General features: G+C 42.4%; 1 protein-coding gene across 1 annotated transcript in view; it reads right to left on the reverse strand.

Annotated features, from left to right (window-relative positions):
• Nucleotides 1-6,059: 6,059 nt before the first annotated feature.
• Nucleotides 6,060-16,184, reverse strand: part of LOC146785443 (thiamine transporter 2-like) — a 263,941-nt gene continuing 253,816 nt past the window's right edge. Inside the window, exon 5 of the mRNA XM_085634503.1 lies at nt 6,060-6,349. Coding sequence (XP_085490629.1) covers nt 6,218-6,349 — 132 coding nt within the window. The 3' untranslated portion in view covers nt 6,060-6,217. The remainder of the gene's footprint in view (nt 6,350-16,184) is intronic.

Here is a 16,184-nt window from a genome sequence, read left to right on the forward strand (position 1 = left end):
AACTCTTTCAAGGCACTATTTCAGGTTGTTAAGAAACATACTACTATTTCCATTAATAACAACTCCTCTGATAGCCAAACGTTTTGTAATACCCTGGCAAATACATCTAATGAAAAAGTTAATACGATCTTTAAAGATTCTGATAGCTACAACCCGCAACTCTCAGAGCAATTTCATCTGAGTGAACTGGGAGACTGCTCGCTTACCAATTTTTCTGCTACCACACAAGAACAAATGAGCTCTCGGCTTCTGCAAAGTAAATCTGGCTCACCCTACGACCCCTGTCCGGTAAAGAGCTTGAAATTGGCTCCAGACATTATTACGTGGAATCTATCAAACATCTTTAATATTACGTTCTCTACTGGCATTTTCCCTTCCATTTAGAAACAGGCCTCTATCCTGACTCTTTTAAAAATAAAACAATCTGAGCTGTACTGATACCTCGAATTACCGCTTGACTGCACGCCTGTCTCTCTCTGCTAAAATCTGTGAAAAGATTATGAATACTGAGTTATCTAAATACATCCCAGATAACCAGCTTCTAGATACTACTCAGTTCGGCTTTAGACCAGGACATAGCCCAGAAACCGCCCTGGTCAAAGCAACTGAAGAGGTGAGAAAGGCAGTGGACAGTGGAAGCTTAGCAGTTATGATTCTTTTAGATTTATCCGCTGCCTTCGATACAGTAGATCATATTACTCTCATCCACTGCCTAGAGGAAATAGGAGTGAAAGGTATTGTTCTGGACTTACTCACCTCTTTCCTCAGTGATAGATCACAAACAGTAGCTCTTGGGAAATTACATTTTACACCCTTTTCCTTGCCTTGTGGACTCCCTCAAGGGTCATCTCTGAGCCCAACACCCTTCAATGTTTATGTGGCTAAGCTGGCCCCTCTTATCAAAAGCTTCAACTTGGAAGCAACATCCGATGCCAATGATACCCAATTGATAATTGCTGCTGCCAATAATGATACGTTGGGCCCTCTAAGATGCTGAAATTGTATTAAGTCGGTTAGTTGCTGGATGAGTAAACACTGCCTGAAACTTAATTCAGGTAAAACTGAGACTGTTTTCGGGAACCTCTCTCCAGCTTGATCCCTTAACTGGTGGCCGGAGAATCTGCCTCACCCTCCCCTTCCTGTCACTAAAGCTAGGAATTTAGGTGCTATTATTGATGACAATATTAATATGAGTGCCAAAGTCTATAACCTCCTCAGCTTATTACATCTTAAAGCTGATCAGGAAGAAACTGCCATTCATCCCGGACAGCAATAGGAAAACCCTGATTACTGCACTAGCCCTATCTAAATTGGACTATTGCAACAGTCTCTATCTAAATATTTTAGGAAAACATATGAAACAACTACAGTCAGTTTAAAACAATGCGGCTAGAATGATCCTAAAACGTCCCAAGTTTCATTCTATCTCCCAGGGACTTTGCAAGCTACTCTGGCTGCCTAAGTGCAGCCATGCAAAAATGTAAAGCCTTGTGCCTTGCTCATAAAGGATTGCAAAATATAGGCGCCGGACTGTCTTAGATTTGCCTTCAAACGATAAATGCTCAACAAAGTCCGCTCTGCTAAAGCTAACTTCTTAGCCGTTCCCAAATTCAAAAGATGCAATGGGTTGGCAGAAGCATTACTTACAGAACGACTAAACTTTGGAATAGCCTCCCAGCGCATTTTAAAGCAATCCCTTCTTTAACGGCTGTCAGGAAGGAGATAAAAACCTGGCTATTTTAACCTCTGAAACTGCCTCTAACCTGCCCTTCAGATAGCGCCAAGACACCCTTGGGATTTTGCAGACTTTAAAAATTCCTAACATAACATAACATACCTTTACAGGGCTACACATGTGGGTGGCAAAACTAGTGCTGCAGGCCCACTAGTAGCATTTGATTTACAGGCCCTGCACACTCGGTGCCCTTCACTAGGGACTTACCAGTAAATCAAATATGCCAATCATGGATAATCAATAATAATCATAATTTACACAGAGAGCATATGCACTTTAGAACTGATTAGCAGTGGTAAAGTGCCCAGAGTAGTAAAACCAGCAAAAATGGTCAGGAAAAATAATAGGACGAAGAAGGAAACATTTTGAGGATAACCCTGCAAAATAGGCAATTTCCAACTAACAGCAAACTACTCCTCCTCTTCTCAAGACTAAAAACCCCAGTTTTATCCCCCAAAAAAGCAGAGGATATCGGAGACAAAAAAGCTTCAGAGGTAACACTCAGCAAGGTGAGTCTTTGTTCCGGCCAACCTATAATACGTTGTCTTATGTATTTTCTAACAAAGTAGCAAATAATAACATCAGTCCCTTGGGGTTTAAATACAGTTTAAAGTTGTGGTATAGAACTCTATGCAAAGCCTTTTCAAACCATCTTTCTTCCTCCTCCAAAGTTCTGAATCAGAAATCTCTAACATAATTTTGCAAGAAATTCAGTCCCTTTTACAAAAACATGCAATACATCCATCTATCCCAGATCCCTCAGGGTTCTTCAGTTCCATCTTTTTAGTACAAGAGAAAAACAAAAAGATGAGACCTATCATCAATCTCAAACTTTTCAATCATTTTGTAGTATACCGTCATTTCAAGATGGAAACAATCCACCCGAGGGATTTTTTGCTTCAGCTAGACTTGATAGTCAAATTGAATCTCCAAGATGCCCTACTTACAATTTACATTCACCACAGTTGCAGAAAATTCTTTCAGTTTCAGCGGCAGGAACAGAAAAATCAATGTTCCGCCTTTCCTTTCAGTCTCTCTTCAGCACCATGGTGCTTTACAAAACTAATAAAACCAGTAGCTGATTACCTCCAACCTAGAGGGATCCATCTCATCATCTATCTAGATGATATTCTTCTTAAATGTCAAGACCTTCACAATCTCCACTCTCACCTAAAACTGACATATTCCCTTCTGTCAGATTTGGGTTTTCGCATCAACAAAGAAAAGTCTATGGACACTGCTTCAAAGCAAATCAAATCCCAAGGGTTTCTGATAAACTCTTCCACTGCTAATCTTCATCTTCCTTTCTCAAAGGTCAAAGCAATAACATCCAAAATTCTTCACACATTTCAAAGCTCCCTTATTTCCCTAAGGTCTTTTGTGAGGATTGTGGGCCTTCAGTCCTTCTCCATCCAGGCGATATTCCCAGGCACCCTTCACTATCAGGCCCATCAAACACTAAAGATTCATAATTTGGGTAGAGGCCTCGCCTATTCTGATGTCATTGCATTCTCAGTTAGAGCTTCAATGGTGGATAGGCCATTTAGATGCTTGAAACAACAGGACTCTCTTTGCGTCAGCTCCTTATATTGTGTTAGAATCTGATGCAAGTCACACAGGTTGGGGTGCACAATGTGGACCAATCTCGACTAAGGGGACATGGTCTCTAGAGGAGTCCAGCATACATATTAACTGTTTAGAGATGATTGCAGGCTCCTTTGTAATAAAAAGGATGCCAAAAAAAACAGTGCAATGCTCCATTCTTCTGTGCATGGACAACATTACTGGGGTTCAATTGCTCAATCATCTCGGGGGCACCAAATCCAGACCACTTGCAGAACTCGTCAAGAGTTTTTGGCAATATTGTCTTTTCAACAAGATCTAGGTTTGTGCTGAATACCGTAGCAGACAGCCAGTCCCATCATCTACATGACTCAAATGACTGAAGACTTCATCCTTCAGTCTTCAGGTCATTTCTCCACAAATGGGGTCCGTTCCACATAGACTTATTCGCAACCAGACTCAGTTCTTAACTGCCTCAGATCTTCAGTTGGCGTCCCAATCCTCTAGCTTTAGCTACGGATGCTTTTTACTGGTTTGGACCCAGTGTATCAATTACGCTTGCCCTCCTTTCCTCATTATCAACAGTGTTCTCGCTCTACTCGCTCAACCCAAATGCCAGGTGGCATCCCTTGTGTTGGTGGTTCCCTTCTGGCAGTCAGGAGTTTGGTTTTCCCCCTTCTAGAACCAGCAATAGACTATCCAGTTTCTCTACCATCTTTTCCCAACCTCCTTCTGAATCCATTGGGACTGCCCCACAACCTGAATTAGAGAACTCCCCCATTCTTTCAGCTTGTTAAATAGATGGATCTACCAGTCTTAATCTTTCATTTTATCAGAAGCTTCAGAATACATCAACAAATCCTGGGCCCATGGTACCACCAAGGTTTACAATTCAGGTTGATCTCTTTGGGCGAGCTGGTGTATGGGAAAATCAATTGATCCCTTTTCAGCGGATGTAGTGTACATTGTACATTTTAGGCAGCTGAATCTAGTGCAGGTAAATCCTATCTCACCATTCATTTATACAGACCTGCCATTTCCATATAACCATCTTTTCATCAATGGAAAACCGGTGGGAGACTTCTAAAGGAAGTAAACTTTCCTAATTCTCCTATTCCGAAACACAGCAATCTATGGGATGTGAATGCTGTTTTGAAACTGTTTATTTCTTAGCCTGATAACCCTGATCTTTCATTGAAAATGTTGCCTGCAAAACTGACCATGCTTTTATGCCTAATTTCTAACAAATGTCGATCTGATTACTTCTCGTCAATCACTCCCACATGTGGGTTTTTATTCAGTTCACAAATGTACAAAGCCAAATTTAACATCTGTGGTTGATACTTAGTTTCCTGATTAACCAAAACTATATGTTGGCTAATGCCTTAAGATCAATGAATGTGGAACGATTGATCTCAGAATGTCCTCTCAATCCCAACTTTTCATCTCCTTCAGAAATCCACACAAACCGGTTTCATCTCCAAATCTAGCTTGTTGGGTCAGATGGATTATGTTCCTTGCTGGCATTGATACCTAACTTGAGGACATTCTGATATCAGCTGACTGGTGTAATGAGAATGTGTTTCACACATTTCATTGTAAACCTATTCACACTGCATCTTCTGTGGTAGTTACCTTGCTTTTAAGTAGCATAATAGGAGCCTCCAGTCTTGCCATAAAATGTAGATTCTCCGAGTAATTTATGAAGGAAAGTCTTAAGTTCATTAAAGACACGGAGTCGAGTATTATCCAACCTCAACACTTGTTTAACTTCTTGTGTTTTTTCCCACCCTGACAGTTGCTCCAGCGTTACCACCTTTATCTTTAAGGATGTTCCAGTTGGTTCTGGTCATTCATTCTTCATTCCTCTGAAGGCGGACCATCCTGGATTATTCCTTCCTGGTGTTCCGGGCTCCTCTGTGGGACTAACATTCAAAGACTTTTGTCAAGAACTTTTTATATTTACACCAGCCTGTTTCATCCTTTTATCCATTTTTCCTTTATTTGTGGATCATAATTAACTTCTCGCAAAAGAAAAGAGGACTGTTCACAGTCAAGTGGGGGGATATGGGTGTACTTGTATTTCTATTGGTTGGAAACGTTCATGTTCGTTTCCCCTTGGCTAGTCTTCTCTGAGTCTTATGGGAGTCTTAGTTTTGTTAAGTTTCTTGACTGCGGCTGTTAATAAAATGCAAGATTAGAATAGCATAGTACTGGCCTATGTGTCTAATAAAATTAAGACTTTCCTTCATAAATTACTAGTAAAATCTACATTCTGCACCCACTTTCCCCTGTACCTCCCACATTTACATCTAAGGCCCATATTTCAAGTTAGGTAAAATAGTTGAAGTATTTGTCACACATGATAAATATCATCTCCCCAGTGTGAGATCTTTACATGTAGTAAATACCTTCTATTCCAACTTTTTAACATGGAAATGAGGCATAACATGCAGAATCGTTATTCAAAAGACCGAATCCTGCATGTTTTGCCTTTTTTTATGAGCCTATCCTGTTCTCAGATAAATACGCGGTGGTCTTCATAGAAAAAAGATAGTCAAGGTGGATGCGGAGGTGTCGGCATGTCGGTTTGGGCATTTTGTAATAAACAAGTAGTACTACTGGAGAGGTACTAAACATGCTACAAAGTGCAGCTTATAAAAAGGTGCACGTGAAGCTGAACCTTTTAAAATTGAAATGCACATTTTGTTGTTTAAATGTGCAATGCATAGTAATACTGAGTGTGCAAAAGAGCGATTCATTGTGTCCCGCATTCATCATTTATTTGTCCAGGAAAAGACTAAAATCTGTTCACAAGAGTAAAAAACCCTTGTGACACACTGGCTAACATAATACGATAATGTTAAAATAGAAACAAGAATCAGAAAAGTTGTAAAGTTCAAAGTGTCCTTCGGGTTATCAAAAGATAGTGCTTTTTTGTGTCACAGCTGGTTCACTGCTCGACAACCTCTTGCCATGTACACATGTGTATAAGCCTCTTACGAAAAACATCCCAGCAATTATCGCGTAGAAGGTGGCATAGATAAGAAACTGCAAGAGAAAAAAAACACTTGTGTGGCAGACATAATAGAACAAAAGTACAATGTAGTGCACAACTAATGTAAACATTTTTGAAAACTAGGATAATTGCAAACAACAGGCAGTTTATTTATCAAATCAGAAATACATTAAAGAAAGAAATGAGCATGACAATTCTTTATCATAAATTAACAAGCAGTAAATGCATTTGCAGTAAACAAGTAAGGCATGGTAATGTATTTCTTATAACTAACTAGACTTAACATTCAAATGAACTCAAAGCCCAAATATGTAGCTTGCATCAGCGTCGGGAAATTTTGCACTGGGTCTTGGCAATTTTGCACTTGGCTTTTGTAGTTTCCCAGTGACATTTACACAAACAACCAGTTCACAAAATACATTTGTATTGACCCATAAAATTAACCCCACAATTTTACCTTAATGTCAGTGCAAATATCAGCAGAAGACTGATTTTAAGATGCATCAGTGATAAATTTAAAGCATCTCTCATTTTATAAAAACTGGCCAGACCATTTTGCTTCTTTCTTGAAGAATGTGGGCCTTATCACAAAGTTATGTTTAAGTGCATGTGTTATCTCAAGGAACATGCGTGGTCATTCTTCTTGGCTTTGCAAGAGTTATTTCTTAAAAAATACAGTTGAGTAGCTTCCCTTTGAGTCCGCTCCTGGGCTGTGCTTTTCCAAACAGCACATGAACTGCAAACAAAGTGCACCCAAGCGTAGGTCTCAAAAGAGTTAGGGGCCACATCGCAAAGGATATGCATGAGTAGGTGATGTAGTACTCTTGTAGTACTACTTCACATCCTAACCAATGCAATTCACGAAGGTATGGATAGAGATCTGTCCCTATGCCTATCCTATCTCTCATCTATAGAGTTCTCAGCCATGTGCGAGGAGAACGGCGCATACAGGGGCATAATAATGTTCATATCACACAGCGCAGCGCAGCGCAGTGCAGTGCAGTAAGCCACCTTGTTGCATTGCTCACCATAATAAGGAAAGGGCAGAAGAGCACAGTATTTAACATAATACAGTGTATTCATGCCTTTTCCCTGTGCAGTGGCACAATGTGCTGCCTATCGCCTTTGCAGGCACCCGTGCACCATGCTGCAAGGGATCCTGCATTGTAAGCAGGATTGTTTTTGTGCATGAATGAACACAGCCCATCCACACCCGACAGAGCCTGGAGGAGACCGGGCTGGGTCAGCTCTCTAACGTCCAGCACACAACCTAAGGTACTGTACTTTCAACCTTTTTGACAAAATGGTGAAGAGGAAAGGCCCTATGGAGAAAGCGGGTGGAGGGACAGTAACTACATTGGATACTTTTTTATCTAGAGCAGCAAGCATATTGACCCACGAAATAGAAATGACCCAAAGGCGACTATCTTTAGAGCCCCTTCCTCTCCCACCGAGGCCACCCGCAGGGAGCCCCCAGGAGGAGGAGGCTCCCCACACCTAGTGTCTACAATTATTGATATCTCCCAACCTACCAAACACTGGGGCAGAAATTCGGACATCTCCACCGGCTGCACAGGCTGGAATTAATAAGGGGCTTGTGTACTAACCTCATACTGACCCCTCAAATGATCCACCAGCCAAGCGACGAAGGGGCAGAGGTACTCTGAAACCTAGGCCCAAGTCAACAACCTTAAATCGAGCACAGAAACCCAAGCGAGGAGACCCTAAGATGCACACAGAGAGCCCGGCATCACCATCTGGCACAAGTATCGCACCTCAATCCGTAATACTGGACGAAGCATTCTGGGACAGAGTACGTAATCTATTGTCCGCCTTGCTGGAGCCCATCCTATCCATTTTGTCAGCTATTGGAGAGTGCTTATCTGGTATGGAGGCTCAAAATGCTTTGCTCCACCATCCCCCGGACCCCCAACTCACAGAGCTAGCATCTGTCACTGCGGACTAGTCCCTATGTCGGGTCCTCAGCAACCTGGGTGTGTCGGGGCTGACTCTGTCAAGATCACTACCAACTATTTCTATACTTTCAGGTGGATTGCTTTCTATGGACACAGCTCATCACAATACACCATGGAAAGCCAAATGTCACCGCCATTTGGTACAACGGGCTTTGTACACCAGGTTTCCAGAGTCTCGGGGGGCATGGGTGGTGATCTACAGTTAACTCAACCACTACTCAGACCATGGGTGAGCACTAATAAACAAGTACACCAAGCGCAACAAGTTTTACATCTTCCACCCGCAGCATCAACCTTAGTCCTAGTTTTGGCTAATGTACTACCACTCCGTGACAACCAGACCGAATCCACTCTACAGCTAATGGACAAATGTTTGCATTGGCTTTCAAACCACCTAATGGATATAGGAATGAGAAACTACCCTTTGTCCCGGGAGATTATCATGGCCCGGAGAGTGGGTTGGGTGGGCAGCTCTATTAAATCCATTGACGGTGACGTGTTGTGGTCAAATTTAATAACTCACAAGTGGTCAAAGCCCTCTTAAGTAATTTGCGTAGAATGTCAGATAGGAGAACTCAGATCATACCCTTATCCTTGGAATACATTTATAAGCAGGGCCTAACAGAGCCCTTAAGGCAAAGGCAAAAAAAAAGGTCACCAACCATCCCAGGGGGGAAGCAATAGCAGCACTGTGGGGCTGGGGCTTCACAATAGATTTTCCGCCCTCTCAGATTTGGAGATTTGTGACTGACTAACCACAGTTACCCATCCTCCTGCTGAAAGTTCCAACCCCCCAGGCAATGAAGCCCTTATGACTCAGGGAAGGCTGTCAAGCCTTCAAATATTGAGTCTGGTCAATACTAGTAAGACCCGATTAGCCTCTTGGAATCTGGCTGGAATCACCCCTAAACTAGGAGATGAGCAATGGCATAAAATCTGGCACCCCTCAGAGGTTACCTGCTTCCAAGAAACATGGGCCATGGAACCCATCTTTGTTTCGGGATACTGGTCCTCCTATACAGAAGCGGTTGACTCAGTGTCAGGCAGAGCGAAGGCTGGATTATTAACTTTAATATCTAACACCTTCTCTTTCCAAGTAAGGATGATCAGATCGCAGAACAAACATTTCCACCTGCTCCTCATAGAAAGCACAGAGGACAGACCATGGCTTTTAATTAACTTCTATAAAAATTAAACGGGGCGTCCCAGGAAGTTAGTGGTAGAGAAACTAAATAAGGAATTGAACAAAGTTAACTCTTTTACGAAAAAGGGCCCCCTAAATCCTATCTGTGTGGGAGATTTTAACGCTCATCTTTGTAAGTATATATAAGTTATGGTGTGTGGGCTTAGAGACCACCAAGATAATTCCCTTTTTCATTTCTCCAATAATGACTATGGGGATAGTCTTAACAAACTCCTTTATTTAAGAAACTTGGGGATAATAAACAACACAAAAGATGGTAACATAGGGAAAACATTTAGGAGGAACAATTATGAGTCTACTATTGACTTTATCCTAGTAAACTTTACAATTAGTGGGAAAGTCACTCATACAGACACTGTCTTTACCTGTCATAGTGATCATGCAATCATATTTAGCCACTTATACATCCCCCATAAGCTGACTAAACAGCCTGAGGTAACAGGAAATATCTCCTTAACTAGGAAAAACGGGTATCAACGGAAGTGGATGCAGGTGGTCAAACAGAACTTGGCCCACGTACCCATAGCACAAGCAAGCGATGATATTTTACTATGCCTGTCCATGGAGTCCTCTCCAGCATTCTTAGTTTCCCAGTTTAGAGCCTTGATAGAGAAGCTAAAAGATGTACTGACCCATCCCAAGCGTGCAGACGGGCCAATGGTAAGAGGCTGGTTTGATCCAACATGCTTGCTAGCTAAAAGAGCTCTTGTTGATGCCTTAAAGATCCAGCAGAGAGATCCAGAGCAGATAAGAATGTTATGTAGAGACTACAAAACTTCCAGAAAGGAAAGGGAGAAGGACATTAGGGAGAAAGCTTGGGATGACCTCCAGCAGGCTGCCAACTTGAGTAGTTGCAGCGAGTTCTGGAAAGTCATAAATGCACCCTATTTTAAAGAGCCCAAAGACCTGTCCCTGGATGTACATATAAGCGAAGATTTATAGATTAGATATTTCGAAGGCATATTCGGCTCTGATACCCCTCCTGCCTACTGTCTGCCTAATGTAAGTTATCCACCGCAAGGTATCTCAAAGTATTCACTAAGCGAAGTCACAAAAGGGCTGAAGGCTTGCATTCCAGGGAAGGCACCGGGGCCAGACGGGGTCCCAATCGATCTTTTCCAAGATAATGATCTATGGGCCCCTTATTAACTAATGTATCTAATAGCGTACCGATAGAGGGCCCCCCTGTCCTGGAAGCACAGCATAATAGTCCAGATTTAAAAGAAAGGATAGAAGCAGCCCTAAGAATTACAGACCCATCTCCCTACTGGATACCACAGCCAAGCTCATGGGCCGGATCTTATTAGCTAGACTGGAGGACTGGGCCCAGGAACATAACATCTTGATGCAGGCCCAATGTGGTTTACAAAGGGGGAATGGGGCTGTTGACCAATGTCTTAACCTCTCACTCTGCATTGATAAATACACCATAGTCAAAGGCGGGAAGATCTACATGGCTTTCATGGACCCGTCATCGGCCTTTGCATGTGTATCCCATCATAGGCTGTGGCCGATGATGAGAGGGATGGGGATTGTTCCACCAATAATTAATTTCATCCGACAGCTTTATGCCAACGCAACTGCCTGTGTCCGGTATGGCATTAATCGGGAATGCACACATTCATTTAAGATCGAGAGGGGAGTAAGACAAGGCTGTGTCCTTGCCCCATTCCTTTTTTCCATCTACACAAAAGGGTTGGGGAACGCCCTGACTGACTCCCCCCAGGATGTGCCTATGTTTAAAAGAACTACCCTTCCAATTCTGGTATATGCCAACGATGCCGTCCTAATTCCCAGGACGGGGGTAGCTCTCACGGCTTGATAACAACGTATGCCTCATTTATGGCTGCATTAGACCTGAAGGGGAATGAATCAAAATCCTTCATCTTTACAGCAGGAGCAGGCAAAAGTTAAAAATCCCCATACTTTCACCTGGGAAAAAAGAACATTGAGGTAGTGGAATCCTTTCCATGCCTGAGAGTACTATTTGCTAAAAATCATTCCTGGGTAAACCTGGTTACTGCAAGAGCTCTAGGTATGAAAAGAAGTCTCCAAGCCATTAAGGGCTTTGCTAAGAAGTTGGGTGCAAGTCCATTGGACCCCATTAAAAAGATATACCTTACAAAAACAAAGTTAGTAGCAACATATGGGTCGGGAGTATAGGGCATGGCTCAGAGTGGGAAACTCGAAACAATAGATGATAAATGTTTTAAAAATAGGTTGTCGCTCCCTCAGTCTTTCTCCAATTATATATTACATAGCGAACTGGGGCTGTCCTATATGGTACATTCAATTAGATTGGCTCTAATTTTGTTATGGATCTCAATCTGACATAGGACGACCGTTGACCTAACGCAGCGTATAATTGGTGATTGCATGAAATTGGAGCATTACAATAGGAGCAGCTGGCTCAGATATGTAGAGGCTGGCCTGAGCGCAATTGGACAGGGTGACTTATTTAGGGAACCTTCATCTTGCAGAAGGGTCTCCAGGCAGAAAATAATTGAGTTGTTCATGCAGAGGGCGAATTCTGCCCGTAGAGAAAACAGCAGGTACCAAAAAGCGTCACTTGCATATGACCTTATCCCTCAAAGAGAAAGGATTTTTATATTTATCCAGTATTCCATCCAGACAGCATAGATTCATCCTGCTCTGTTTTCGCATGAACCTCATTCCCTTGATGCTAGGGTTCCCAGAGAATCAATTCAAGCATGGAAATCTGATACCATTTCCATGTGATAAACAGTCGCCTCTTCACTGTGTACTGTTTTGTAAACTTTATCAAATAGAGAGGCTTTTATTCTTCTAATTTTAAGGCTTTATAATTTTATTCATTGCAGGGTGGCATTGTACTTTTTAAAGTCCCTCTCAGATCCTTTTGTCGGTTTTTCTGTAGCCACATTCTTGTGGGCCTGCTTGAGAAAGAGAAAGTTAACTAATTAATCACTGTAATTATTTTCCTAATATTTGTGAATGAAGCATCCTGGGCACATCTACCACTATAGTTTTATTATGATCTGAAAGTCTTATTTGATGTACAACACTATTTGTATTTTATATATAATGTGTTTGTAATGAACTTGTGCTTTTATGATCTCTAATAAGTGATTGAATAAAGATTGTAAAGAAAGAAAGAAAGAACACCTTCCTGCTCAAAAACAATCCTGTGAGGCATTGTCCTCTTTCTATGCATGCTGCACAATGCAGTCCACATTGATAGAGGAAGTAACAAGGTGAAATAAAGATATTTTTCCTTGTTATGCCTAACCTGGGAAGGTGTAGCCTTTTGCCACATTCTCAGGTCTACTGCTCAGGGTAAATCTTGAAATGCACCAAAATCCATGGGTTGATGTGTGAAAACCTCATCTCTCCCTCCTGTCCTCTCCCCTCCACAACCCTTCCCTCCCTTCCTTTCCCTTCCCTTCCCTTCCCTTCCCTTCCCTTCCCTCCCCCTTACCTACACTACCCTACCCTTCCCTCCCTTTCCTTCCCTTCCCATCCCTTCCCTTCCCTTCCCTCCCCTCCCCTCCCCTCCCCTCCCCTCCCCTTACAGTTCTCTGCAACATTGCAACTGCTCTCCACAATGTTTATTCACACCCCAAAGCCCAACGTTTGCATCACAAATCCTAAATAAGCATAGTTTTCACAGGGCAGTCCAACAACCAACAGTAAACATCAGATGGAACAAACCACAGATATCCATCATAGCAAACGTGTCTTATATTAGGCACATTTTCCAACAGCACTAACTCTTAAAACGCACTACAAAACAACCTCTAGTAGCAGATATTAAACAGCATACTATGAAAACCTGCATAAATGATTCCAAACACAGGTAAACTGTGGACATTCAAGCGCACCTCAGCCAGAGCCTAGGAGCAACTGATGCTCTTAGAAGCCTAACATAAGAATTCTCAATTAGAATGCAACTGTGCAATCCAATGAGGTAGTAAAAAGAGAAAGAGCAGGGAATGTCACTCCTGAGTAAGCACTGCACTTGTGACTGCTTGTTAGATCGAGTCGGGGAAGCGCATGCTCTGCTCTGTGAGGCATGCTGTAATCTGGACTGTGGCTTGAAGCACCTCCCATCTTTTCTATTTGTTCCTGTTCATGCCCTTCATAAATGCCTGCTATTGTTTGGTCAGCAGGCTCAATTAGTCCCGCCTTTTGGTGCTTCTGACCTTCCCGGTAGACTGCCCCTGCTAGATGCGGTCTCACACTTCTTTATTTAATTTTACATTCCTTCGTGCATTACTTTTTTGGGGGGGGTCTGCCTCGGGTTGGTGTATCAGCAGCCGCCCTTGCTGAGACCCGTTTCTAAGGTATATATGTTTTATCCATCTTGCAGTCTGCACAAATTATTTCTGAATGTTATTTTTTTCATCAGGGCTGTGTTTATTTCACAAACATGTTACCTTCGCAACGGGTGCTTTATTTTCAGGCCACATTTACAGCTGCTTTTTGTTGTATATGTTTCATGTTGGTGTACTCTTCGTTTATTTGCAGCCTGCGCCAATTATTTCCACAGTGAATTCTACGCATTACATGTCCATCTAAAGCAGAGGTTTTCAAACTTTTTGATGTTGAGACACCCCCTTGTCAAACTTTTTTAGGCTTAAGGACCTCCTCCTCACAAAAATTTCTAGAACTTGGTACTCCACTTCATTGACAACAATCGGCAAACATTAACGACCCCAATTCCCACAGCAAATCATTTTTACAGTCGGGAAATAATATTAACAGTGTTTAGCAAACCAAAGGTCAGTGAGCGTGGCGCGTAGTCAAAGGTGTGGCTAAAAACAAAGGGCCTCATTTATGAGGAATTGGTGTAGGGCAGCACTGCAAGTCTTCTTGCTGCACTGCTCACGCCAATGTGCAAGGGCAGGACTACACCCTATTTATGAAAAATGGTGCTTTCCTGTCCATTCCTCCTGTGTTGGTGCAGAATGCAGCACACATAGAAAGAGGAAATAACGTGGAGAAATGAAAACATTTTTCCTCATTTCGCCTGCAATGGGGAGGAGTAAGGTTTTGCCGCTGCCAGAGGTTTCCGTGGTTTTGTAAATCTGGGGCAGCGTCAAAATCCATAGGTGTTGTGTGAGAACACCCATCACAAGGCCCATGGAACGCCTTCTTGACATAGAGTAAGGCAACGCAGCGACTTGCACTGCTTTGTCTTACTCCATATCTATGAGGACAGGCTCTTATCCCAAATAATTAACAATATATGTATTGCTGCATAGGTTGTCAGAAACTCCAGTGCCCTTTGAAGACACACAGCCCTGTGATAAAAGAAAGGCAGAAGGGCTCTGGCATAGAAGAGCACTGGAATGCTCATTGTACCCTCACATAGGGAGGTGAGGGTGGTCTACATTAAATGATGACAACATTGCTTACATTCATATCAATACATAAATAACTGTAGCCTAGCCCTTGTGTTAAACCAGACTCATGGTTTAAATTAATTTAATTAAATAAAAAATAAGTAACATTAATATTACCCTAATGCTCACCATAACCTATCCTTAAGTGACATTAATATAGCAAATATGTCACATTTGTGTAACACTAGCACTGGCCTCAATCCTAAATTTGAAAAATTAAAAATAAGTAACTGAGCCCAACCAATCTGCTGAATGTAGTGGCAACCTAAAAAGTGCCATTACCAGTTGAGATAATGTTGCTTTAGTGTTTCAGTTGAACTCCCAACTCAGGACAATAGTTTTGAAGTAGTGGGGTTGATCACTTATTGAACTGACAGATAGTTTTCTCAATTTACTTAAAAAGAGATGCTCTAAACAAGGTGAAAAGGACCTCTAAAAAGACTGTAGAGGAATGTCACACTTTTGAACCATTGCCAATCAGACATCAGTCTTTTCTTGAAAGTAGTTTGTTTAATGCATAGGAAGGGGCTGGGCACACACTGCCTCACACTCCAGCACTCAGTTTGCCCCGATGCATCATAATAAATGCAGTGCATGATGACACTTTCTTCGGTGTCAGGCTTTAGTTTTCCACCCTTGTTGGTGCAGCCAGTGCTGTGTATCTCGAGACATGTGTTTCAGGATAATTGTCCTTCTTCAGTAGAGAGCAACACTTTTTTTGGGGGTGCTGGAGATGCTGCCCAAAGTCTTCTCAGGTCTCAGTACCATTCGCTGGGCGCAGGTGCATCAACCAGAGCTCATCAGCTCATTAGATCAAGGGAGCCTTTTCAAATAGGAGGGGGTGGGCGCACCCTGCCTCACACTTCAGCACTCAGTATGCCCCGATGCATCATAATAAATGCAGTGCATGATAACACTTTCTTTGGTGTCAGGATTTAGTTTTTCACCCTTGTTGGTGCAGCCAGTGCTATGTATCTCTAGACACGTGTTTCAGGATAATTGTCCTTCTTCAGTAGAGAGCAACACTCTTTTTGGCAGTGCTGGAGATGCTGCCCAAAGTCTTCTCAGGTCTTAGTACCACTCCCTGGGTGCAGGTGCATCAACCAGAGCTCGTCAGCTCATTAGCTCAAGGGAGCCTTTTCAAAGAGGAGGGGGTGGGCGCACACGGCCTCACACTCCAGCACTCAGTTTGCCCTGATGCATCATAATAAATGCAGTGCATGATAACACTTTCTTCGGTGTCAGGCTGAAGTGTGAGGCAGTGTGCGCCCACCCCCCTCCTAGTTTGTTTAATGCCTTAAAG

This window comes from Triturus cristatus, chromosome 11 (genome assembly GCF_964204655.1).
Source record: "Triturus cristatus chromosome 11, aTriCri1.1, whole genome shotgun sequence".
In the NCBI taxonomy this organism is placed as follows: Eukaryota; Metazoa; Chordata; class Amphibia; order Caudata; family Salamandridae; genus Triturus; species Triturus cristatus.